This window comes from Alosa alosa, chromosome 11, assembly GCF_017589495.1.
Source record: "Alosa alosa isolate M-15738 ecotype Scorff River chromosome 11, AALO_Geno_1.1, whole genome shotgun sequence".
Taxonomy (NCBI): Eukaryota; Metazoa; Chordata; class Actinopteri; order Clupeiformes; family Clupeidae; genus Alosa; species Alosa alosa.
The window spans coordinates 27,591,982-27,617,827 of NC_063199.1; the positions used below are offsets into that span (position 1 = coordinate 27,591,982).

At 42.6% G+C, this 25,846-nt stretch overlaps 1 protein-coding gene across 1 annotated transcript; it reads right to left on the minus strand.

Annotated features, from left to right (window-relative positions):
• plcg2 (phospholipase C, gamma 2) lies at positions 1-25,245 on the minus strand. The gene is made up of 33 exons (XM_048257606.1): positions 24,915-25,245; positions 23,119-23,313; positions 22,087-22,236; positions 21,615-21,708; positions 20,877-20,924; positions 20,690-20,774; positions 20,239-20,322; positions 20,052-20,095; positions 19,391-19,463; positions 18,968-19,069; positions 18,696-18,814; positions 17,739-17,824; positions 17,267-17,384; positions 16,656-16,824; positions 15,681-15,776; positions 15,276-15,368; positions 14,699-14,871; positions 13,936-14,136; positions 13,381-13,500; positions 12,760-12,940; positions 12,100-12,168; positions 11,482-11,591; positions 11,156-11,252; positions 10,766-10,832; positions 8,375-8,541; positions 6,827-6,929; positions 6,295-6,498; positions 4,389-4,525; positions 3,593-3,704; positions 2,742-2,909; positions 2,278-2,366; positions 1,932-2,125; positions 1-1,068 (listed from the first exon to the last, which is right to left on the minus strand). The coding sequence occupies exons 1-33, from the start codon at positions 24,961-24,963 to the stop codon at positions 1,026-1,028; spliced, it is 3,840 nt and encodes a 1,279-aa protein (XP_048113563.1). The 5' UTR covers positions 24,964-25,245; the 3' UTR covers positions 1-1,025.
• Positions 25,246-25,846: the final 601 nt, after the last annotated feature.

A 25,846-nucleotide genomic window follows, 5' to 3' on the forward strand; every position in this document is an offset into this window, starting at 1 on the left:
TGAACAGTAAGGACAAGTTTATTTTCACACATAGTTTAACAGAGTGCAACTAAAACCTTTTATCTTTAATTCACACTGAGCTATAACCTGTCACAAGTGGAAGTGGAATAATATTACTACAACAGTAATTATCACCATCATTATTTATATTATTATTATTATATATATTGTATAATTAAGCATACATATTAAGAAACATGTGACATGGACAAGACAAGAAACATGACATTCCATCACTTTTTTTTCTGTAGCATTTACACCCCCCTTGGCTTTGTTGCTGCTGAAATTGTAAGTAGCCTATCCTTGGGTGAACTTCGTTTTTGTAATGTGGTTTGATAGTCTCTTGAACAAAATCAGGCAAAAACCCAGAAACAGCGAAGGAATAACCAGATTTGCATAGGGCTTCTTTAAGTGTTAAGCGTACAGTTTGATTTCAGCTGAGTTTTTCAGCAGGAATGTAGGCTACTGGAGCAGGACTCTAGTCGTCCAGTTGAAATGTAACTTTGTGGTCACTAAATCCATGGCACCCAATTATCTGACTAAAGCCATGGTGCTCAAATCAAGCTCCTTGGCCTTCTCTGTGCGGATGTGCCCTGTTCTAAGCACACATGACTGACATGTAACTATTGGGTGAACAATGTGTCACGGTCATTAAGAACGCCACTGATAATGCAGCCAGATCTGCCAAGTGCCAAGAAGCCGGATTGAGCAACACCCCCCCCCCCCCAATTAAATGACCAGAGTAGTGAACGGCTGTGTGTAATATAGTTATGTTGTAGGTACTGTACCAGATGGAGGGTTCTTCATAGTGTGGAGTGAAATTGCACAGCATTTCTGCATTTGCCTCCAACTTTGGCTTGTTACTTCCTTAAAACAGCTCAAATGCACCATTCTACTCATACACAGCTGCGACCTTGTTATGTCGTGCAATGTTGTGTGTTTTTGTGTTTGTGTGTGTGCGTACGTGTGTGTGTGTGTGTGTGTGTGTGTGTTCCGGAAAGAGCGACTGGAGGTTTGGCGTTCTCTCAGGAGTAGAACTTGCTGTTGTTGATTTTCTTCTCTTTTATTCTGCAGGGAGAGAGGATGATGTGATTTTACCTCTCAAAATACATGAATTAAGGCAGGGATTGCCCCTAGTGGAAACTCTCTTCATGAATGCACTCTACATATACAGAACGCACTTCTCTTCATGAATGCACTCTACATATACAGTGATCATATTCAAGGGCCAATATGTAGGATTTGTTGTCAAAACAATGCTTAGGAACATATGTTAGGCATGATAAAAAAAAGTGTTGAACAATTTCCGTGCAAATAAGCTGTTTAACATAGAGATAATACTAGGTAAAACCCTGAAGGAAAGAATGAAGAAGCCTAACATGCATAGATATCCTCGTAAATATGACTTTTTCGTTGTTCCTGTAGTGAGACTATTCAGTTTGGAAAAACATGTACTTTTGAAGCAAAAACAAACTGTAAATCCTCAAATGGTAGGACACTGATTGAAGCTCTTTTACTTCCTTTAACATTGGGCCAGTATAGGGACATCATTACAAAACATGTTGTGGGAATTAATACTGTGTGACTGCTACAGTCTTGAATTTCCCCTGGGGATCAATAAAGTATCTATCTATCTATCTATCTATCTATCTACAGTGTAAAATATATACCGTCATTGAAACATGTTAAAGTTGTTTGGCATCATTGAGAAAATTGGAATTTTGCATGAAAGTCTATGTGAGGGTGGCCTTTAAAAGCAGGATGCTGTTGTCCTCATTGGAAATATGTTGCCCTCATTGTTGATAGAGTGAGAACGTGGTTGTTTTATCTTGTGTTCTTGAGCTCAGTGCTCTAATCACATCTAAGGACAAAAGCTTGTGGTGGGGCTTAGGCCGTCCACTGTGTGTGCGAGACGTAGTGGGGCGATTTACTTCTGTTTGCAGGTGTCCTGGATCTTCATCAGCTGCCTCTCGTTGGTGCTGAACTCCCGGATGAGGTCGTCGCGGTGCTGAGGCATCGCACGCTGCAAGTTGGTTTGTGAGTCGTACAGGAATAGCTCGTTGCTTAGCTCAGCCTGCCTCTTACGCAATTGGCTGGAGGATGAGTAAAGCTCCTCCTCTGCTTTCTGAGGGAACCACAGACACACAAAAACTCTTCCACATCCGTTGTTTGGACATCCTACTATTGTCTAACAAAAGTATCCACATTCAACTAAATATATTGTGTTTGTGTGTGTGTGTGTGTGTGTGTGTGTGTATGTCAAGGTAAGACTCTCACCTCCACTTGCTGAAAGTCGATGTACACCAGTAGACATGCCAATTCAATGGGCTCGTTGAAGCCATTCTTCAAAGGAACCGAGCGATAGCCTAGAAACAGATCAGTGCCGATTGCCTTCACTAGGTCTTTGGATCTAAACACACTGGCAACTATGTATGCATATGTGCTCTCACGGTGTGTGGATTTTTTCATACTATATACACTATGGGCCCTAATTTAAATTGTGGGAAAGTACAAAGTCTACAGTCTAACTAAAACTAATTCAATAGCAAGGCAAAATCTATTTGCTAATGCAATACCAAACTCAACCATCAGTGGATCAGCTCAATGCTCCCACACACCATACAACAGCTTTACATGCACACTTTGCTCATTAAGTGACTTTACTCTTTGTTCAGTGTACATTGCGGACAGTTCATTTGTTTTGCCATTTAATGCTGGTGAAGAATGCGTCTGCGGTCTACCTGAACGGATTCCTTTGACAGGGAATGTGGCCTGGGCCAGGAAGTTGGGGTCAGAGAACATGTCCTCCTCGTTGACCACGAAGCGCAGGAAGGTGAGCTCAGGCTCGTGGACCGTGAAGGTGACCGGTTCAGGAGGGGCAGGCCACACAGGATTCAGTCCATTATCATCTGGAGACCACACCAGCACAAACAACATGAAAACAGCACAAAGGGTTAAAACAGAACAACGGTTAAACAAACAGTCAATTATATGCAAACACTCAGGGCTTAAAAAATGTAAACAGTTCACAATGTGCAACTAGCAGAGGGGTTAAGTAAACAGTACACAATAAAAGGTTCACAACAACATCTGTACCCTTGATGTTTTCTTTTTTGCCAAACTGTTTACTGCCAGTGACAGCATTGCAACTGCCAGTGCCATAGTGTTCAACAACAATGGTACAGTGTTCATAAAACCAACTGTCAAAAGTGACAAAGGAAAACTTATTTCTAACACTGAATCTGCACAAATCGTAGGCATGTTTCCAAAGAACAGACAAGGTAGTTACACCTTTTTTTAACTTCTTCAAAAATACATTTCAAAAGGAGTCTTATTAAAGTCCTGTTGTCCCTCTCTGTCCTTCTCTCTGCCCCCCTTGTATATCAAAGTGGACTGCAAAGTTCTTCATGACAAAAGTACAATTAGTTGAACATCACTGGCAACTGCAGAAGAGTATAGACACATCTGGTACAACTATCCATTAACAATTAAATGTGCTACTGTAACACACCAGAATCCAATGATTCAAATCAATTGCTGGATAACCATGGCAACCAGAGAAACACATGACCCCAAAGTCCCCTCCACTCACGGCGGACGATAGTCTTGAATTTGTTCTCGTCCGTTTGGCCACACAGCTCGATCTCCACGAAGGGGCTGACGATGCTGCGCCCCACCTTGGGCAGATGTCTGGCGCCCATCACCTAAAGATAGACCAGACATTTCAGACGTTTTTGTCCTACTACGACTTTTTAAAAAATTATCATTATGGTTATAGATATATTGCTGCAAACCAAATTACCCTAATGGGACAAAAAAAATGTTTGACTGGTTTGATTGGTTCTTCGAATATAACTTTATAGAACTGAATACATGGTTCAAACTTACAGCACATGAATAGGAAGAATCTAACTCAGGGCTAGCTTTTGCATTGTTACACACATTGATCAGAGGGGTCAGTCCGGCTTCATAAAGTAAAAGTCCTCCCATGTATTGGTTCTACCTGTGCACTTATTTCAATAATTAGCTCATTTACCTGGATGCAGAGTTGTGCTAATTAGAATCAGCTGGTTTAGTGAATGGTTGGAGTAAACATGCGGCAGGACTTAGACTTTCTGAAGCCGGATTACATTTATTCATTTAGCAGACACTGTTGTCCAAAGTGACTTACATATGTCAACTATATCACAAGGGATTACATTGTCCCCAGAGCAACTTGGGGTTAAGTGCCTTGGTCAAGGGAACAAAGGTGGAAGCCGGGAATTGAACCCACAACTTTCAGACTACTGCGCTACCACCGCACCCATTTCTTGGGTATAGTCAAACACACACACACACACACACACACCACCCTCCACCTCTGACATTGATCCTACAGGCCTTCTCACCCGCACTGTGATGGTGTACTTGACTGAGGTTCTCTGCTGTGGATCGTAGTCCTCCTCTCGCATCATCTCAGGCTGCAGCACATAGCCAGTGCGCCCGTTCAGACTGAAGAGGGCGCTGTTCAGCTGTGTGTACTTGTCTGTGGAGGAGGACAGGCAGTGAGTCTGAATTCAAAGCAAACACAACAGACAGCACTGACATTACAAACAATCAAAATGCGGTGCTGAATCTCCACTGGACATCTCACAAATCAACAAGCTAACTACCTGCAGGAATAAGTCCAAAGCAATCATGTTCAAAACAGTGATGGGTGATCTGTCTGTTCAAAGGATGACACCAACTCAGGTGTTTGTGGAGACAAAGGGTGGTTTTTGCACTCGTGCAATGCTCCAAAACAGATCAAGTGAGTGGGTCCACTATGCTTTGTGACTCATTTTCAGAAACACCACTACCACCAGAAACAACAAAAGTGCCTTCGGTCTGGCTGAAGACTCAGACGTCCGACCACAGTGACCTACTTATCCTACACTCACACCCACTGGTGGAACAGTGCAGAGAGAAGAGCATGTGTGACTGCATTTTGCCTGGGAGGCCCAAGTCTTGCAGGGCTACTCTTGACACCCTTTTTGATGAGAGTGCAATGACCTGAAGAAAGCAGCGAGAAGGCACATCCCATACACAGGTGCTGCAACAAGTGAAGCAATCAAGTCTGGTCACTGTTGACGCTATGCAAATCTGTAATCTGTTTCAGCCAGTGACCTTCAGTTAAGCACCCGAGGAAAGCTGCGCCCCAAAACGCTGGCCCTAGCAGTGTGCTGCAAACTGTACCTCTTCATTAGAGAACAGACTGGAGACATGAAACACTGAGATATTCCCACAGCTTTACTGGTATTGCTAGGTGCTAACAAGTCTAAAATCCATATGCAGGGGACACACATTCTAGTGAAAATATGTGGTGGGTAGTTAGTGCTCTCTAAGCTGCAGTGGCTAAAAGTGTGTGCTAAATGAATACAAATGTGATATAAGTGTATTGTTATAATCTGCATGACTAATGTTACCCTAAACTTTGAAAAGAATTTGGTTTATGTCCTATAACACAGTACCTCAGAGGGTGTACCGTGATTTGTGATTTCACTTTCAGAAATGCCACTAGCACCCTAAAACAATGAAAATGTCTTCGGTTTGACTAAAGATTCGGACTTTCGACCACAATGACCTCATTAATGATACGATGAGCTGCATGATGTCATCAAATTGGTTTATTATGTTTTAAATTCTAGATATTTAAAAAGGTTTTAAACAGCATTCAACTGTATGCATTCTATTCTGGAGTCACTAAATTGGATAAATAAGCTTCAAATATGAATTGTTCTCATGTTTGGACCACATTTATACACAGTTTCTCTAGACATATGTAAGCAATAACGGCCGTCAAGGTGTCCCAATATACAGAATCAATGGACGAGGTAGAGGCAAATAACTCCACCGAGCACAGCAGTGTATATTGTGTATCGGGACACCTCGAAGGCCGTTATCCTGCTTATTCCCCAGTTGCCACTATGTATATAGGCAAGGGTCATGCCTTTATCCATGCAAAGGAAATAAGTGGTTCAGCCAACTTCAGTTTGTTGTACAACTTTCTTTGGTCCTGACAGTGATAATGGTGGGTAGTTAGCTTGTTTACAGTTGATTCCATTGTTGTTAAGCCTGCTTCCTAGTTCAACCATTGTTGACTATGCTTGTTGTCGTTACCATTCAAATGAGCATTAACATGGAACGGGGACTTTTTTTTACCAGATCTACTTCATAGGTGTCCCGTTATACAGGATTAATAGCCACCCTACCAGCCTCTCTGGGTGATAAGCTGTAATATCTGTATCCCTTCTATGAGACTATAAAGGTCCTCACCTGCTGTCTGGAAGTTGAGTGCCACCATGTGGCTTCCGCATAGCCACAGTGGGTATGGGTCATAGTTGGAGGAGTCCACACGCTGACCTTTAGGGTAGATGCGACTCAGGGCCTTGCGGTTGTACCTAAGGAATTCCTTGGACTTGCTCTTAGCTGGCGTCTTGTTCTCCACAAACGAGCGGATCTCATTAAATGAGAACCTCGCTGGAGAGGAGGAAGGCAGAGATGTGTTACTGTGAGGAGCAGTGGAGCAGACAGAGTAGAGGCCAAACCGGGGGCACAGCTACAGTAAGACCTGAGGTAATGTTGGCCAATGTTCTGGTATTGCAGGGATAGACAGTGCCCAAGAAATCAAGATAATTTCACAGGAAATGAATGACTAGGTCTGAAACCCATGACTTCTGAGAAGAATGCTTGCTTACTTGGGATGTAACAAAATGCAGAAGAAGGGAGCATGATTGCTATCAAGTAGTGTGAGAGTTAGTTTGTGTGTCTCTGTGTGTGTGTGTCTGAGGTGTGAGCAGTTCCGTACCGAAACTCTCCTTGTCTTTGCTGCGTGGCTGACAGTAAACCACGAGGTCAGACATCTCGATGGCCACCTCATCTTTGGTCTCGATCTCCTTCTGCTGCTGCTTCTGTGGGCAAAAATTTATGTCATGTCAGACACAGTGGTTCACAGAGAGAGAGAGCGTGTGTGTGTGTGTGTGTGTGTGTGTGTGTGCGTGTGTGTCTGTGTGTGTGTCTGTGTGTCTGTGTGTGTGAGTGTTGGGGTGTGTGTGTGTGTGTGTGTGTGTCTGTGTGTGTGTATGTGTGTGTGTGTGTGTGTGTGTGTGTGTGTGTGTGTGTGTGTGTGTGTGTGTGTGTGTGTGTGTGTGTGTGTGTGTGTATGTGTATGTGTGTGTGTGTGTGTGAGAGAGAGAGTGAGAGAGAGAGAGAGACAGTGAGTGTGTGTGTGTGTGTGTATCAGACCCGGCTGCAGAGTACAGTGGCAGAGGGGGCATTTGCGATTTCCAAGGGGGCACATTTTTTTTATGGGGGGGCCGGGTGGCGGAGCAAACATTTCATGTCACAGTTCAGTTGAATTAATATAGCCTAATGTTAACCGCGACCGCGAGTGTCTGCAAGACCCAGCTGTGCTCTTACATTATTAAGGCTCTTATGCATGTTGCTGCTGACAGCTTTGCCTGTCTAACGAATGTTATCTCCGCGATTTAAGACTGTTTGTGTAATGTAGAGGCACGGCACACACTTTAATTTCCCTATTTTTACAATCGGCTAGCCTAACAAGTGCATTTCATTTCTAAAAGCAACCTGGTCAATCGCTAACAACTAAGTGCACCTAGGCCTACAACTCTACACATCCAAAAAGGTAGAAGCTTCCAGTAGGCTATCATAACTTTTTTTCCCGTTTAGTCTGTGCATCGGTGCAGCCTACGACGATGTGAATTAGTGACAGCTGTTGTCGCGGTAAACTTAAGCTCCTGTCTCTAAATAGTGTAGACTAGGCCTACTTGCTATGTTCCTTGATTTTCTGTAATAAATGCAGCCTGTAGCCTAGGTTACTTCAGCAAACCCAGACCAGTTGTGGCATCAGTTTCACTTTTAAAACGCAACAGTGATAGGGAGAGTGCCTGTTGCGGCCTATTTAATTTACAACATAGGCATGACGAGCTCCCTTTGAGAGCGCACTAGACCAGCGGCATCTTTAGTAGCACCCTCCCAGCAATCAGTACAAATAAGCATGTTTATAACAGTTCAGCAAGATAGATTTGGCCAAAGGTGGGACCCCTTTGCGGTCGTGGCAGCCGTGGGACCGGAGCGACCGCACCCCCGCTCCCTCCGCCGGGGCAAGGAGAGTTGGCTGTGTGAGTTTTATGCCGCTGCATGTAGCCTAACTAACGGAAGAAGACTATATCTACGTTATCTGAAATAACTACAAAATAGAAACGTAATACAGTATGGTGGTCACAATGGAGGGGGCACATATTTTATTTGAGGGGGCACCGCCCCCTTCTGCCCCTCCTAGCGCCGGGTCTGGTGTGTATGTGCGTGTGTGTGTGTGCGCGTGCGTGGGACTTGCCTCATAATCTTTGTTGATCTTGTGCTGGGTGATGTGCCATGCCACTTGATACCACTCATACAGCTCCTCCACCGTTTCCGTGGCAAAGTCAAACTGCTGAGAGCCCTCCTGCTCGTCACTGGGCATCAGACTCAACACATGGCTCATCCCGTTCTTAGAGGACCTCACTACGAGGGGGAGAGGGGAAGGGAAGGAGGGGGGCGGAGAACACAGGGGTGAACACGAGATGAGAGGCAAAGAAGATGGCAGCAGAAGAAATATTAAAGCAAGTGTGAGAGGGGTGAAGGAGAGGAATACACATGGAATGGAGAGATAGGAGACAGAGAGAGAAAGAGAGAAAGAGAGAGAGGGGGGGAGAGAGAGAGGGGGTGATGAAAGAGATAGAGGGAGAGTAAGAGAAGGAAGGAGAGGGAGACAGATGGGTAAAGAGACAGAGAGGGAGGAAGAAAGGAGGAGAAAGAGGGAAAGGGAGAGAGTTGGTAATGTACCAGTGCTCTGGTGTTTTCATCTGCAAATGTAAATAGCATGCTGAGTGTTTGGAATAGACTGTAGAGAGGGTAAATGGACCAGGGACCCAGCTCTCCTCCACAAACAGATAAATGCCCTCGAATAAACACAAGACCTTTGCACTAAGTGTGTATGGCACATTATTTGTGTCTGCAGACGTGTGTGCTTGGACGGCATGTTTGGTGTGAGCTGCAGAGAGGAGGGATAAAAGACCATGTTGTGTGTGAGTATATAAGCATAAGGTTCAGAGGCACTGGTGGTTCAGAGGTACTGGTGTGTGTGTGTGTGGTGGTGGTGGCATTTTCACTACCTTTATTCATAAGGATTTATTCTGGTCATTGTAAGTGGCACACACACATATTATATATTGTTTTTGAGTCTAGGCCATCCAGATCTGCCATCATTTATCATGAACATCATGTATTAGTACTAGCATTGATTTTATTTTGATTTTTAAAGAATTTAATAAAAAAGTGTATTATAAAAAATCTTATATTTTGACATGTAACAGCAAGCTCATAGCTATACATGCATTTCATGTGTGTGTAGGGCAGACTGTCCTGAATCGGGCAATATAATTGCTATGTTGGAGGGATACTCTGGGGCTGAGCAATTTACAGAAATATGTGGTGTGTGATTTACGGAAATAAATGCCATTTTTTGACCTTTCTGCGCTCCATATCTGTGACACGAACTGATCTGACCTGGCATGACCCGAGTTTGCGTGTTAGCCTGTGTGTGCCTATGGTGTATGCACTCATAATGATTCTCAACTTTTTACTGCATTGCCATGAACAAAGTAAAGGCAAAAAAGGTGGATCTTTGTTGAACAAATTGGGATGCAATGTGAGCCTTGAATTGGATGCCATGCAGGAATTTGCTAGGATCTCAAAACCGGATTATGAACATGCTTTGCCATAGAGAAACACACGATAGCGTTGGATTATAAACATGCTTTGCCACAAAAACAGACAAAAACGTGGGGTAAGTCCAGCTATATGAAGATATTATTTTGCTGTCACTTCGTCTGTTTTATAACCCAGAAGGATGTACTTGGTATCAAATGATAACTCTGTGTCTCCTCTTATATCTGATATGCTTGCCATATCTATGCGATCACGGGTTCGCGAGTAATTCAAACAAGAGTAATGGGTGCGCAGGTGAACGCAGAGAAGTATAGACTGTAAATATGATGCAATTTGATTTAATTCCATGATTTTCTTTTTTTTCATACTTGAACGTACAGACAAGTGTTTAGTCTCTTTGGAAAGCCCCACTTCTGCTCTGTCATGCAATAAAGGTTTCATCTCGTTGCGATGAACAGTTCCGGAGCAATGTAACAGAGAAGAAAGGGTGTATTTTTTGACGCACTTTGCGTCAATCGGGTTCTAAAGGTTAACCCTGTTACATGTGTGTGAGAGGAATTGTTGAACTCCTTTAATCTATTAGATTATTCAGAAAATTTGATTCCTAATAAAAATTTACTTTAAAAAATGGGATCAAATGAAGTATATAAAATGTTTGTATGCTACAACTTTAAACTGATTGCTCTGTTTTTAGGTAGTCTTGGACATGTCCATACAGTAGGCTGTATGTTTGGGCTAGAAAGAAGTTGCTAGATATTGCTCTGTGTCTGCTGTCCTGGCAATATGGAGAAGGCCATCTCACCTTTACCCATAACACGTATGCACTTTTGTCTCTGTACAATGTAACAGTCTTGAGTATCGTAACTGGCTCATAGCTAGATAATGCAATATTTCACTATGATCCAACTGTCTTGATCCAAATGCAATGATAAAATGTTAAAGGGTATGAGTATCCTGTGTGTGAGACAATGAGAATGCATACTGTAGCACATGTTAAAAGACAAAGAGAAATACCCACAGACACTGCACTTGGAGAGGTCCACCAGACCCATGCACAAGTCGCCCAACGGATTATCCTCCATGGCCTGTTACACACACACACACACACACACACACACACACAGAAAGTTTAATTTTAACACTGGACTAAAAGTGGTCATGACATCATGACATCGCCTTCTTTTGTGTGTTAAACTGATGATGGTGTTTGGATGAACACTGAGGCGTTTTGTATCTTTTATTCCTTTCAGTCCAATGTTAAACTTTTTAAAAGAGCCTAGACAACTGTGTGTAGTTGTGTGCATGGAGACAATTGAGAACAAGAGAGGTTTGACCAGTTCAGCATGTAAACGTAAAGGTGTCAAAATGTAAAAAGACTGAACATTTGAAGATAGCTGAAGTATCTTACTGGGTCTCGGAATTCAGACTTGGCATTACTTGACAACTCCTCCACGTAGTTGGCCGGGAAGAAAAGCTGGATCTTCCCCCCATAGTCTCCCTTCCACCTGTGACACATGGGGCATTTGAGCAGTCTAGGACATACAGTATCACGTTCCAGTCTTTGCTTATGGTTGGCTAAGGCACCTTGAAAGCCGTTGTAAAACACTCTGCAAACTTACACCTGCAATCACATTCCATTAATGCTAATGTAACGCGTCATAATCTTTCTATAAATAAAAAGGTTTTCTTTGTAAGAGACTGCACTAGATTATTTCACATTTGAGTCATGCTTACCATCCTTGGGGATCTTTGGTCACATTGTGGATGAGAGCTCCTTTGCAGAAGGTGAGTTCATCCGCCCGGGTGGCGCGATAATCATACAACGCTTTCACCATGCTCTGTGGCTGAGGAAAAACACCAGTCATCATCATCATCATCATTATCATCATCATCCATTTGTCCATCAACATCAATTATCCTGATCATCATCATCATCATCATCCATCCATCCATTCATCATCATCATCATCATCATCATCCATCCATCCATTCATCATCATCATCATCATCATCGGGCTGAGAAAGAACAACAGTCATCACCACCATCATCATCATCACATCAATGCATCATCATCATCCACCCATCATCAACGACTCCCTTTCCTTACACACTTATATCTCCAGATATAATCAAAGGGACGAGTAGATGCAATAAACTATACTAATTATTGTCATACTTTACTTGGATGGTCCAACTGCTAACACTGCAATCAACAAATTCATGATTTGTTTGGTTAAGGTGACGTTAGGCACATTTGTTCCCTTTCTGCATCTGCCCAATACGTGGGTCTTTACAGTAGGTAGAGACAAATAGTTTCCTCCTATTTAATCATAGATGTATCCAAGGCTTACCATGGTAGACTCAATTTCATTCGGCTCCACGTACATTTTCATATCATAGATGGCACCACAGTCCCGTTCCTGCATGTGACAAAAAGGCTCAGTTATGCTTGCCATGAGAGTCATAGTTTAGAGAGTGTTGTAAAACTGATAGTTCCGGTCCTTGATTGTGATTGGCTGAATCGCATTCGATGCCGTTGTATAATGAGCACAAACTCTCACCTTGACCTACCACAACTATAAAAGTTACAGTTGCTGTGTTTTCCTTGCTGTGCCTTTATTTTATGAAATATTGCCAGATATATGTAGCAACTGTTTTAGAAAAGCAATAAGATACTTGAGTCCATAGGTTACACTGATTACACAACAGCTAAGAGGGGTTTTAGGCACTCCGCTAGCACGTTGTGCCTAACAACACCTCTTAGCTGTTGTGTAACCAGCGCCACCCACGTCCTCTCGGGGCTTATTGCTTAAATATAGTTTTGCATTTACAGTATTTAATACCCATTTATTCTATCATCCTTTCATCTTCTGTCTCTATTTCTACATTTCTTTCTCTCACTTTCACACTCTCTCTGCCACTTCCGTGCTCACACTTCTCTATCTCCCTCTCTCTCATTTCTTTTTTCTTTGCTTTCACATGTTCGGTCACATCGGCCCCCTTCACATCACCTTGCTGAATCTCTCCACCAGCTCTCGGGTGACTGGGTAGCGCAGTTTGATCTTTCGGTACAGCGGATATTTCCGGAAGTAGTTCACCAGCTCCACCAAGCTCTCAAACTCAGAAGAGGAACCCAGCACGTACATGGCGCCCTCCTTCTGGATACGGCAGTGCTTCACCATACCATCTCCCCTAATGACACACACACACACACACACACACACACACACATACACACACACACACACTACATTATTCAATATACAATTTTTTTTATATTTATTTACTTTTGATTTCACTAGGGGTAGTAGTGCCATTGTGCACATTTCAACACAAAACTATAACTATAACCTTCTTCCTCTCTCGCACAATAAATCTGAAGGATAGCTGAATTGTTCAGACAGAGGGCCAGATGTACGTAGATTTCGAACGTAGCGTTATCAGCGCCATGGACTAACCGCAGATAGTGAACGCTGTAATACATGGTATTTATTAAATTTTCACTTCATCTGCACCTTTCTCTGCCTTTCTCTGCCCCCTACCGCAATTTACAAACATCGGCCCCCATCACCTTGCTGAATCTCTCCACCAGCTTGAGACATGTGTACCTGTCGGTGACCAGCAAGACATACCTGAAGGTGATGGCATAGGAGTCTATCTCTTCTCTCTGGCGGATGAGAAAGGCTCCATCACGTGGGATCCTCATCAGGTACTCCTCGGCCTCTCCCCGGCTCAGGTTATCGTAGAACCACCTGGAACACACGCGCAGCCAGTGCTGTGAGGTGCACAATACAACACTCGTAAAGAACATGCAATCTCACATACAGGAGGTGCCTGGCGAGGACACTAACTCCCGTGGAGGCTAGCATCAGTCGCTAGTTTACCGTTTATGCACATTCCACACTCACTCATACACATACACACCCACACACACTCACACACACACACACACACACACACACACACACACACACACACACACACTCACACACACACAAATAACACAAGTAGTGTTATACAGTATACGATGTAAATGTTAGTACATCCCTGGGTTTTAAGTTCAGTTTTAAGACTTGAGGTAAAATGGCCTGAATACATGTGTGTGTGTTTGAGTGCATGTGTGTGTAAGTGTGTGTGTGTGTGTATGTGCATGTACATGTTTGTTTGTGTATATGAATGCATCTCACCCCTGCTGCAGGTGCTGGTTGGGCCGTGGGACGGCATCGGTGAGGCGCAGGTTGAAGTCCTGGCATCGGAGTGGGCTGTCCCTGTAGTGCAGGATGAGTGCGTACACACTGGGAAAGTGCAGGTTGTCCGTGAGGTAGTAGTACATGTGACCATCCTGAGAGCCTGAGCGGATCCGACAGTGCTGCACTCTCCCACCTCGCCTGCAGGGGGCGACAAACACACAAAGGTGGAAGCCTCAACTGCAACATGAGTAAAGTGAGACGCACAAAATGGGCAGAGTCAGACCAAAGTTAATTAGATGGACAGATCAGAATTTAACACTGGTTGCAGGTGATTGGTTTATTCAATTTCACTTCACCAGAGAGGTCTCGCCCATTCCAGAGTCCACGTCTTGACGTAGCTTCGTGCTACCTATATCGCCGCCGAACTCGGGCCCAGTATGAAGTTACTGGTTTCAGTTTTTCTCAGTTGCTTTGGTGCATTTCTCAGATCAGAATAGTAATTCTCAAAACTGTTTGTTCAAACTCCACATCATCTTATCACTTGTGCACATCATTGAAGCAGTTTCTCCCCATCTTGAACAAATTGCAATGCTTAAGTACCTCCTCGCAACTGATTTTGTAAATGTCTGCTGTTTTTTATTTTATTTTCAATGGCTAATGTCATGTTGGTCAAAATGCACTATACTGGTTCCCTGCTGAATAGTCCTACCCCTAAAACAAATTACTTATACTTATAGCATGAGAGCTTTATGCTAATTACCAGAAAGAGAGAGTGAAGTCGGTGAGGAAGGTATCGCTCTCTCGCACCAGGAAGGTCCCGTCTTTCCCGCCAGTGTCAGCACAGAACTCCTGCAAGAGCCGTTCGGCTGTCTGCCGGCCCTCAGACATGCGCCCATGGAACCAGGGCTCAGTGATGTGCTGCTCCGCATATGCCTGATAGCAAAAGAGAAAGATTTAACGCCTTCTGAGGAATGGTGTCTGTGTCTGTATATGAGACAGTGGGATAGGGAGAGACAATACAAATGCAAAATGTGGGAAGAAACATATTATGTCTACAACGGAAGTTTATACTGAACAATTGAAGTACAAACTAGAAGGGCACTAAAATAAAACAAGGCCATGTTAGCGAAAGTGAAACTGGATTTATGGATGCGTTCAATGATTTGGATTTGTTCCAAAAATGGTCTTCCTTGCGCCCGCATGCTTCATGACCACTAAGCGTTCCATCATGAAAACTGGGCCGGCAATATTTGTAATCAAACAGGCTGACAAACCACACTAAAAAACAATCTCCTTGAAGGGGGAAATGAAGTAGTCCAAAAAGTGGGAACTGTCACCTGACCAACCGTCCCCATCTCTACGTCTTCCTCGTTGTCTTCGGCGTAGTAGAGCTTGTCGTCTGAGATTACACAGAAGTGCCGATTCCATTTCTGAGGGAGGAAAAAAGACAAGCTAACGCTTGTAACCAGCTAGGCAGAGCATGAACAGAAACCAAAATATCTTTTACAGTGTTAACAGGCTTATGGCGATGGCGCATCATTTTGCAATAATGAATTCTCTAGGAAATATCACATGTGCAGGACATCTTACAACAGTCATGGAAGCATTCGCTCCACAGCTGTGACACGTTAACAAAACATAGCTTCACTAGGCCAGTACCATTACAACACTGCATTCACTGGTATCATGCACTTGCTATTCTAAAAAAGGGGGGTATGGGAGAAGCCAGTGTGGTTCGCTACCTGATCTACAGGGTCCCAGATGAGGAGGTCTCCCTGCTTCTCTCCTTTCCGAGTGTCCTTCCTCCCAAGGGTGCCATCCATGCTCAGCTTCTTGTGCTGTGTGGGACAGACAGGGAGAGTGATCAACTAAATGAAAAAGAATGTGTGTGTAGGTACTGGTGTGTGTGTGTGTGTGTGTGTGTGTGTGTGTGTGAAGGTACACTTACATGCACACAGAGTGCAGAGACAGAACCCACACAGTCCTGTCCTGAAGAGTAAATTGAATGGTGAATTTTATATGGTGAATTTTATTAAGTTTTTTATTAATTCTAATTTTATGGATTTTATTATGTTCAGTGTGGTACAACTCAGGGACCATATGCCTTCTGTGGAGCTCAATGCCATGTGCCGGGTCGGACTGGAACATGAGTCCCTGTGGGTACATGGACCCGAATGTGGTATGGGTGCTGTAGCCAGCTGCTTGTGCATGGATCCTCTACTACCTCACAAAGGTGTGCAAACTCCAGAAGTACTCAGGATTGACAGAGTGAGGAAGAGAAATGAAAGAGCAGGAGAGAGAGAGAGAGAGAGAGAGAAAGAGAGAGAGAGAGAGAGGAGAAAAGAGAGGAAGAGGGAGACTCAAAGAAAGAAATAGAGGTAAAGGGGGAGAGAGAAACAAGATCCAGAAAGAGGGAGAGATAGATAGATAGATAGATATAGAGATAGATAGATAGATAGATAGATAGATAGATAGAGATAGATAGATAGATAGAGATAGATAGATAGATACTTTATTGATCCCTAGAGGAAATTCAAGATTTGTAGAGAAAGAGAGGGAGAGATAGATAGATAGATAGATAGATAGATAGATAGAGATAGATAGATAGATACTTTATTGATCCCTAGGGGAAATTCAAGATTTATAGAGAAAGAAAGGGAGAGAGAAAGACACAGTGAAAACCAAAGAGAGAGAGAGAGGAACAAGCTCTGCCCCACCTTGAGGATGATCTTCCACTTAAGCTGAGTTGGAGAGGGCAGCTGCTCAGCGTACTCCTCCACTGGGTCCACCAGTAACTTGTCCCCAAACTCCCTCTTAAAGATGGCCGCCATCATCCTCTGCTGCTCCAGGCAGCAGTGCTCCTCGATGGACAGGATCAAGGGGTAACTGCTCAGTCACAAATAGATGGATAGATAGATAGATAGATAGATAGATAGATAGATAGATAGATAGATAGATAGATATAAACAGACAGACAGATAGATAGATAGATAGATAGATAGATAGATAGATAGATAGATAGATAGATTATTTAATGTCTCTAAAGGGATAATCATTTTCACACATCATAAACTGACCCACTGATAACAGTGATCAGTCAACACTCATGCAACACCCTCCTCCACCCATTTCTGCCACAAATCGGGTTGAGCAATATATTGCAATATTGCATATAATCACACACACAACTACACATTTACACTCACTTTACAAATAAATACATACACCTACAAAACCCATACATACACCTAGTGTGCCTCCACCCATAGCCTCCACACTATCCTAGCCCACAGGGTCACTTTCTGAATCTACGGAGGTTCTGACTCACTCTGAGGTCACAAAGGCATGCTCATTGATGGCCTTGACCACATCCTCAAACTTAATTTTGGATGTTCTTGTCCAGCCATGATATATGATGGGGTAGTCTGGACCATCCCAGCAGTCCACTGCAAATAAACAAATAAATAAATAAACAAACAAATAAATAAAACGTCCACCAAAATATTCCACCATATAAAAACACTCCATGGGCACACAACCAGTCACATGACAGATTTATATGGAAATCACTAGAACCTTGCATACGGTCCAGACAACGCAAGAAAATGTATGTATCTAAATAAAATAAAATAATAATAAAGAAGAATTATGATTAAAACATATGCGTCACCTTGTTAAAGGCAAATTTATCAGGTTTTTATGAACTTAATATTCCATATTATTTTTGTTTTTGGGAGAGTATGTTTGGCCCCAGACAGTGTGTGAGATGCAGCAGTGACTGTGAGGAGAGGGGCACTCACACTCTATGCAGCGGCAGCCCAGTCGAAGGCAGCGCACATAGGCTTCTGTGGACGATTCACTTCGAAGCTGGTCGCCAGTTAGGTACCTGCACCACCATACAAACATATATTCAAAAATGTATCACACACAAACATATACAAACACACAGGGGTGTCACGATTATCCAAATCCTTGATTCGGTTTAATTTTCGATTTTAAAGTATATGTTATTTACTTTTTTTGGCCTTTTCCTATTCTGTTTCGGGGGGCTTTTATTTTAAAACCGCTTTTTATTTTGAAACTGTTCCACACAGTGAACATAGTGAAATGAAACAACACAGAATGTCTTCAGCACACTCTGAAGAGACCCAATGTTTAATGTTCATGGAATATGTTCTTATCAATGTTCATTTTAAGCCTTAAAGTAATTTTGGACTGTAACTACAGTAGATCATCTTTTCACTTGCTACGTTGAGTAGGCTAAGTTAGTGTGAATTGACATGAATGAACACAAAATACTTCCACACCAGTGATTTCAGAGTAGCAAGAGGGTTTTCGATTTCGGTCGGTTGATGTGTATATTTTAACTGGCTGCAGCCTAAAATTAGAGGAGTGTTGACGCCGCAGTTCAGCATGTGTATGTGTGTTTGTGTGTCTTGGCATAAGTTACATGCTGGACATGACATTGGGGGTATGGCTGCATCGTTGATTCTACTTTTGAGTTCGAAATTGAGATTGAGATGTAGCCTAAATCATGACACCCCTAACATGCACACACACACACCACCATCCAAACACACATATTCAAAAATATATCACACACAAACATACAATACACACACACACACACACACACACACACACACACACACACACACACACAGAGAGACACCACAGATGAAAATCTAAGGGCTGTTTGCTTGCACAGCTCCTCTGCCTTTGCATATGGGGTGAGGGATGATCAGAGGGGCACTCACGTGTTGTGGGAGGAGTTGATCCAGTAGTGAGATAACGGGTTGTTCATATTCAGGTTGTTCACTTCAGAGTACTTCTCATCCCAGATGGAGTTCTCTTTGGAGAAGAGGAAATTAAGGAACTAAGGAACGGGGGAAAAAAAGAAAGAGAGAGAGAAGAGAAAAGAAGAGAAAAGAGAAGAGAAAGGACAGAATAAAAGCAGAAACATGTAAGTGTGCACATACTGCAAGGTAAACAGGAGAACTATCATGCAAGATCTTGTGGTGGTGCATACCTCACCAACTGTAAACTCTGGGTCATCGGTTTTCCTCATGGTGTCATCAATAAAAGTGGTCATCAGTTCCCTAACCTGATTTAAGTTGTACGCCCAGGCCTCCTGTAAGAGAGAGAGAGAGAGGGAGAGAAAGAGGAGTTTGTGTATGTATGGAAAACAGAAAGAGAGAGAGAGAGAGGGAGAGAAGGACTGAGACTGATCTGCATGGCATGCAAAGTGTCTGCTAGATTCAATTAAATTCAAGTTTATTTATATAGCACGAAAACAAATAAATCTCACGCCTCTTTATAGAGCCCATCCTGAAACTGAACTAAATGTACTAAACTAAATGAAACATCTTTATAACATATTTCGTCCCATTCTTTAGTGTGGATCAAGCATTCGCAGGACCAGAGATCTGAGGACTGTTGAGGCTGTTCTAACCTTCTGCTGGAGCTGAAGGAAGCGCTGGAAGTCATAAAGCAGAACAGCCGAGGAGTCTGGTCGATCCGTGTTCCTACAAACACAGCACGCGCACTACACGTCAATCAAATAACACACATCACATCTCTTCACTGAACGACTCCTCTACGCCCTCGGCCAGAGCCACAATGCACTAGTTCTCAAACACACAAATAACACTGCAGCAGAAGAAAACAACGTATACTACATGTTAGGGGCAGCCGCGGCCTACTGGTTAGCACTTCAGACTTGTAACTGGAGGATTGCTGGTTCAAACCCTGACCAGTAGGCACGACTGAAGTGTCCTTGAGCAAGGCACCTAACCCCTCACTGCTCCCCGAGCGCCGCTGTTGTTACAGGCAGCTCACTGCGCCGGGATTAGTGTGTGCTTTACCTCACTGTGTGCTGAGTGTGTTTCACTAATTCACGGATTGGGATAAATGCAGAGACCAAATTTCCCTCACGGGATCAAAAGAGTATATATATATATATATATATATACATCTGATCTTGCTCACATCTCAGTTGAACCACTGAAACATACCAACAGTGCAAGCTACAGTAGGCTACATGGCATAGCTTCAAAATACATTCTGCGTTGTCAAGGTGATAATGAATAAGAGCAGAAGGTAAGACATCTCACCCCATAATAAATGCACAAGACTCCTTTTTAAACTCCTCCAGAATCTGAGAAAAGTCACAGGTGGACTCGAGTCAGTCCAGCAAACCACTTTCAAGCTGTCATTAATGTACAGGCACACACACACACGTTATAAATGAAGCACATAATCAATTTGTAGTATAAAATGACAGTTTCTGTCCATACTTACAGTTTTCTGATTTTCAAACATTAAATAATTGTAGAATTTATGAAACTGTTCAAAGTCCAACACATCTTTCTTTGCTCCAACCTCCTAAATGACATAAAACACAGTAGTACAGCTTCAAACATACAGCTTCAGTATGAACCATTTAGTAGAGAGCAGTTGAACCAATACAAAATTCATCATTACTGGGAAACAGTAATGTCTGACTTTTGATGCAAGAGAACAGAAAAATCTGCATTTGTATGTATCACTGACTGTAACACCCACCATCAGAGCACTATCACAAAACATAATATCGCAATTTTCATGTGTATCAACATTTTCTAATACACCCCTTATCTACTCATAGTGCATGACAAATCTGCATTGCCTGAATTCACTGAATGTGACACTACATCTAAAAGTTCCAACTGGAGAGCGGAGAGTTAGTGAGATAAAAAAAAAACATCAGTACCCCAAATCTGTCCTTCAGGAATCGTGAGCTAGGGACCTTCAAGTTAACTTGTGGCAGAAGAGATTTCAGCTCCTTCAAAGAGACTCTGCCAAACAGCAGTAACACAACAGCAATGGTATAACAATAAGATAATGATGAAGGCGTATGTGATGGATGCTTGCTCTTAATAGAGAAATTTTTAAATTACCTGTTTCTTTTCGACTGATCAACTGAGTACATCTGTTTCCTCAACCAACTAAAAGTGAAAAGAAAATCATTATAATGAAATTTCCATACATGAACACCACAATGAACCTGTGTACGTGTGCATATATGTGTGTGCGGCTCTTATGCCTGTATGTGTGCATTTGAATGTACGGGCTCCAATTTGATCCATATCACAGCAGGCTATGGCTATGCGCTAGGTCCGCTGCACATGAAGTAAAGCTAATAAAAATTATGAGGCAAAATGATTTGGCTGATTTAACTAGTGCACAACCCTCCTCGCAAACAGGGATGTGGTAGTGCAAGGGTCAGGTGTGTTTGCATAGATGTAGTAGTGCAAGGGTCAGGTGTGTTTGTGCACAAATGAGGATGTTCTCTGTAAATCAATTCCTTCAAGGCCACGTAATTTCTGTGGAACTTCTAAAAACAAACAACTTTTATAATCAACTTCCATCATGTACCTCTACAGACATGAATAGTGATACTATTTACTCAATCCCTTTATGATTGATTCCACCCTGCTCTTGTGGTGCACATTATGGTTTCAAATTAGCACCCTATTTGTGCGTGTGTGTGTGTGTGTGTGTGTGTGTGTGTGTGTGTGTGTGTGTGTGTGTGTGTGTGTGAGTGTGAGTGTGTGTGTGTGTGTGTGTGTGTGTGTGTGTGTGTGTGTGTGTGTGTAAAAGAGAGCGTGCATGTGTGTGCGTATGTGTGTGTGTACCTTTCAATAATGTCTGGTGTGGGAGACTCTAGTGCCTCCTCTCTCAGCAGCTCCAAACCAATCAGCCACTTTTCTGCTTCTGCCACAGTGTCAGCTGTGTAACAATCACAAGCATTATATATGGACCCTTTCAACAAGGTAAACAAAAACAATGCTTGAACGTTCTATTTGGTTCCCAATCTACTTCCTCTGCATTAAGATAACATATGGAATGTTAAAACGGAAGCCTTGTGGGGCCAATTATGATGCTGATAATGGAACTCTCTTGAAAGGGTCTATACACACAACCACAACCAGGGGAAACATACAAACATTATGCACCAATCAGGGGGAAAAACCACACACATATAGGCTAAAGCCTATATGGGGGAGAAAAATAAACACTATATACACACAACCAGGGGGAAACAAACAAACATTATACACACAACCAAGGGGAAACACAAACACACACAAAGAAACACATGATTACCTCCTAGACTCAGTGTATTGAGCACAAACTGTGTCCCATAGAAGATTGTAAAGCAGGTGTTGTCATCATGCTTGCACTTTGAGTCCTTAAAGCGTTCGAAATCCTTAGAGTTTCTGCCAGGTCGAACCTCTTGAATCTCTGACAGGTCCACTGTAGTAGAGAGGGTTTAGACAGCATTTATGCATTGTGATGCCAATTGTTATAATTTAACAACTGACCTGCCCATTATATAAAAGGTATAATATGCTTATTACAGTATATTTCTCACAATGGAATGGGCCAAACATGACCAATATTTCTATTACTGTATTTACTTTAGCATGCCATGCATTACACAATGACTAAACAATGTACTTTAAATACACTACAAATATGTAAACTTGCATACATGTGTAGGGTCATAGTATCACACAAATACAAAATGTCCATGAACATAGAAAAAAGTAGAAGAAAGAGAGAATGTTACAGAATATGAAAAGCATAAAAAAGTCACGTTAATGGTGACTTGGTTTTTCTGTGAAATACATATGCGGATACTCTCACCACTTCTCAAAAATGCTCATGCTGATACTTCTCATCAACACAAACACACTAACACCTACTGCTGCGCATAAAGTGAAATTCCTCCCTAAAACCACTCCTCCAGTGAGTCTCCATGCAGTGTGATACTGCCTGGGGCTGTTACATTTGACACAGAACTGATTCTTTAAACTTGTGTTACATTGCTTTTAAAAACAAAGATATATGAATTGTGTCAGTTACTCTATGAAGTAGAGATGAAAGGGTAACCCTATACAGGCAGAAGCTAACATGTGTCTATTCTAAGAAAAAAATGAAAAGATTACCTAAACATTAACTATAGAGTGTAGTTAATTGGTTAGTTGGTTTGTTAGTTAGTTAGTTTGTTAGTTTGCATCAACACTGGGTAAGAGAAGAGTGAGAACTACCTCAGGCGAGGATATGGAGTGAGAGCTGGAGTTAGTATCATACAGATTAGCAACATGCTGGAGGGGTAGGGTTGACAACACTCACACACTCCATCGATTTTGTCCGCCGTGCGGGTCCATGCCACCTGCTTGGTCTCCATGATGACCTGCACAGTGAGCCGCTCCGTCTTCTGACGGAAGACAGTCATGACGATGCCCATCTCCAGGTCACGCTTGATCAGGCTCTTCTTGTACTCGGTCAGCTCGCCCTGCTGGTGCCCCAGCCCTGCCATCACTGCACCTGAACCACAGAGACAAAAGAGATGAGAGAGGGGACCGAAGAAGAGAGTGTGGGAATTTTTTTTTTAAAGTGCCCACTGCAGCGGTGTGTGTTTGAGACAGAGACCACAGGAGACAGACAGACATAAGTATATAGTATATATATTTTTTTAATCCCTTGAGTTTGGTCTCTGCATTTATCCCAATCCATGAATTACTGAAACACACTCAGCACACAGTGAGTTGAAGCACACACTAATCTTGGCGCAGTGAGCTGCCTGCAACAACAGCGGCGCTCGGGGAGTAGTGAGAGGTTAGGTGGGCACTTCAGCCGTGCCTACTGGTCGGGGTTCGAACCGGCAACCCTCCGGTTACACATCCAAAGCGCTAACCAGTAGGCCACGGCTGCCCACATAATGGAAAGAAAAAAAGAAACAAACAAACAAAGCAAGAAAGAAAGAACGAAAGAAAGAAAGAAAGAAAGAAAGAAAGAAAAACTGCATGGAAATAATGTGCTTTCATGCTGTGTGGGCTCTATCAAACTGGAGTTTGGCAGACTGTGCAGTGCATGTATGGTCACACACACATACAAATGTGTTTAGTGTTTTACACCAAATATCTTTATTCCTAGCCATGTAAATGCCTTCTTCTAACACAACAGTGTTGTGTGCACCTGAAAGTATCACTGACCATTTATGTTTTCCAACCGGTTAGTCATTGACTGAAATGCAAATGACTCAAGCTTGACCCACAAAGTTTGAGGCTCCTCGCTCAACCTGTTAAAAGTTGTTACTTAGCTTTCAACTAGAACAGGTTAAGTGTCTGACCTGAAGTTAGAGAGCAGAACACCAGAAATACGGCCTACTTCCAAAAGGCTCGACACAATAAAACATATGTTCAAGGGGCAGGAGATCTGTGAGATACTGATGTTACACTAAAGGAAGAGCTGGGTCATTTAAAACGAATGAATTATTGACCGGCAAACATTCAAAGCACCTACGAAACCTTTGAACCTTGACGGGGCTTTCCCTCTGGAGCATAAACAAACACTAAAAACATTTCCTTCAAGTCCAGACACACCTTCTCGATCACATTCTCGTTATAATACATGGGCTCTGGCACTGTAGCCTCCATGCGCGCACACGAGGTTGTAGTGCAAGTGCACACATTGGTTAGTGTTGGAATAAACCAAACATAAAGGAAATAAGAAACACAAAAGGTACTAACTAAAGGTGTGATACAAACCGTGCTATTTTATTCACACGTGTAGGCTGTAAGCTGTGCAGTCTAAAAGGTGTACGAAAAGAAGTTAGGTGACAGTGTGCCGGAAATGGCTGTTATGGCGAGAAAAAGAGCGCTCTTCTTATGAAGGTTAACTTCGTCGCCTATGCTCGAAATTGTAGTCCAATTGATGTGATGATGATGGAATGATTTCACCTGATGAATAATTTGTAAAAATGTAATAGGAGACGTCTTTACTAGCAACGATATTCTCTGAACAGCACGATGTAGACTACAATTATTTTAGTAGGCTACCAACTCTGTGACAGTTTGACTTTTCAATATCATTTCGCATATTTTATATAACACGTGAAAAAAACAAAATCACTGAAAGAAACTTACCCAAATCTGATGAACAATTCTTTAGAAAAGTTGGAGCCCAATACCTCATGCAAAGTTGTTCATCTTCTGCCCGTTAGTTCTAAATAATGTCGCTTACAATTGCAAGCCTGACGGAACAGCAAATGGTCAGTTCCTCTATTCGTTTTGAAGGAGGAAGTAAAGTGAACTTGCATTATAAGAATAGCAGTAATAAAAGATCCGGAAATACAGATGCGATCTATGCAAAGTCGCCAGAACGCACGGGGGACCTGACCAAACAGCGACAATAACCTACCTCTAAAGGCATGGGAATCAACTGCAATTTGTCACGTAGGCTACTAATAGGTAAATTCTCACAAATGTAGCCTACTACAGTGGCATTTTGTACCAAATCTTACAGCGAGACGCGCGGCTTTAGCAGTTGGTCTCGGGTCATGGGCAACTAGGGATGTGAAATTGAAAGCACCTTGCAGCAGAAATATCAAATTCTAACATATGGGGTGAAATGTGAAATTCAAGAGACCCAGTGGTGCATATTGTAAAGTGAGATGTTCTAAGTTTTATGAAACGTTTGATAACATTTTTGTAATGCATTAAACATACATTTTGGTGGGCTTTGGTTCAGTTTAGCCAACAAAACTGATCAACCAAGTTTCACTTTTAACTGTTTTTCCATTTTCCAGACAAACATTTCCCATCATGATGTAAATCCACCGTCTGCATGGAAATTAAACGTCTGGTTTGCATATGTACCGTCACTTTCCCCCTTCATTTCCATGAAGTTGGCAGAAGCAAAGTCGACCTCTGGAGAAAGCGATCCTAACAGAAACACGAAACTTCTGCGGAGAGAAAGCGGTCAGCCGAGGCAGGGTGATTAAAAATACAGCCAGCGCTGAACTGTGTGGAATAGCACTTTCAAACGCGACCTCGGTGATGACTTGACTTTGTGACAT

Coding starts and splice junctions, on each gene's coding strand:
- plcg2 (XM_048257606.1), bottom strand. CDS start 24,963: ATGAGGTATTGGGCTCCAACTTTTCTAAAGAATTGTTCATCAGATTTG. Junction 19,464..20,051: donor TCTTGTGCATTTATTATGGG/GTGAGATGTCTT, acceptor CTGTGTTTGTAG/GAACACGGATCGACCAGACT. Junction 10,833..11,155: donor AGTCTGAATTCCGAGACCCA/GTAAGATACTTC, acceptor TGTGTGTAACAG/GCCATGGAGGATAATCCGTT.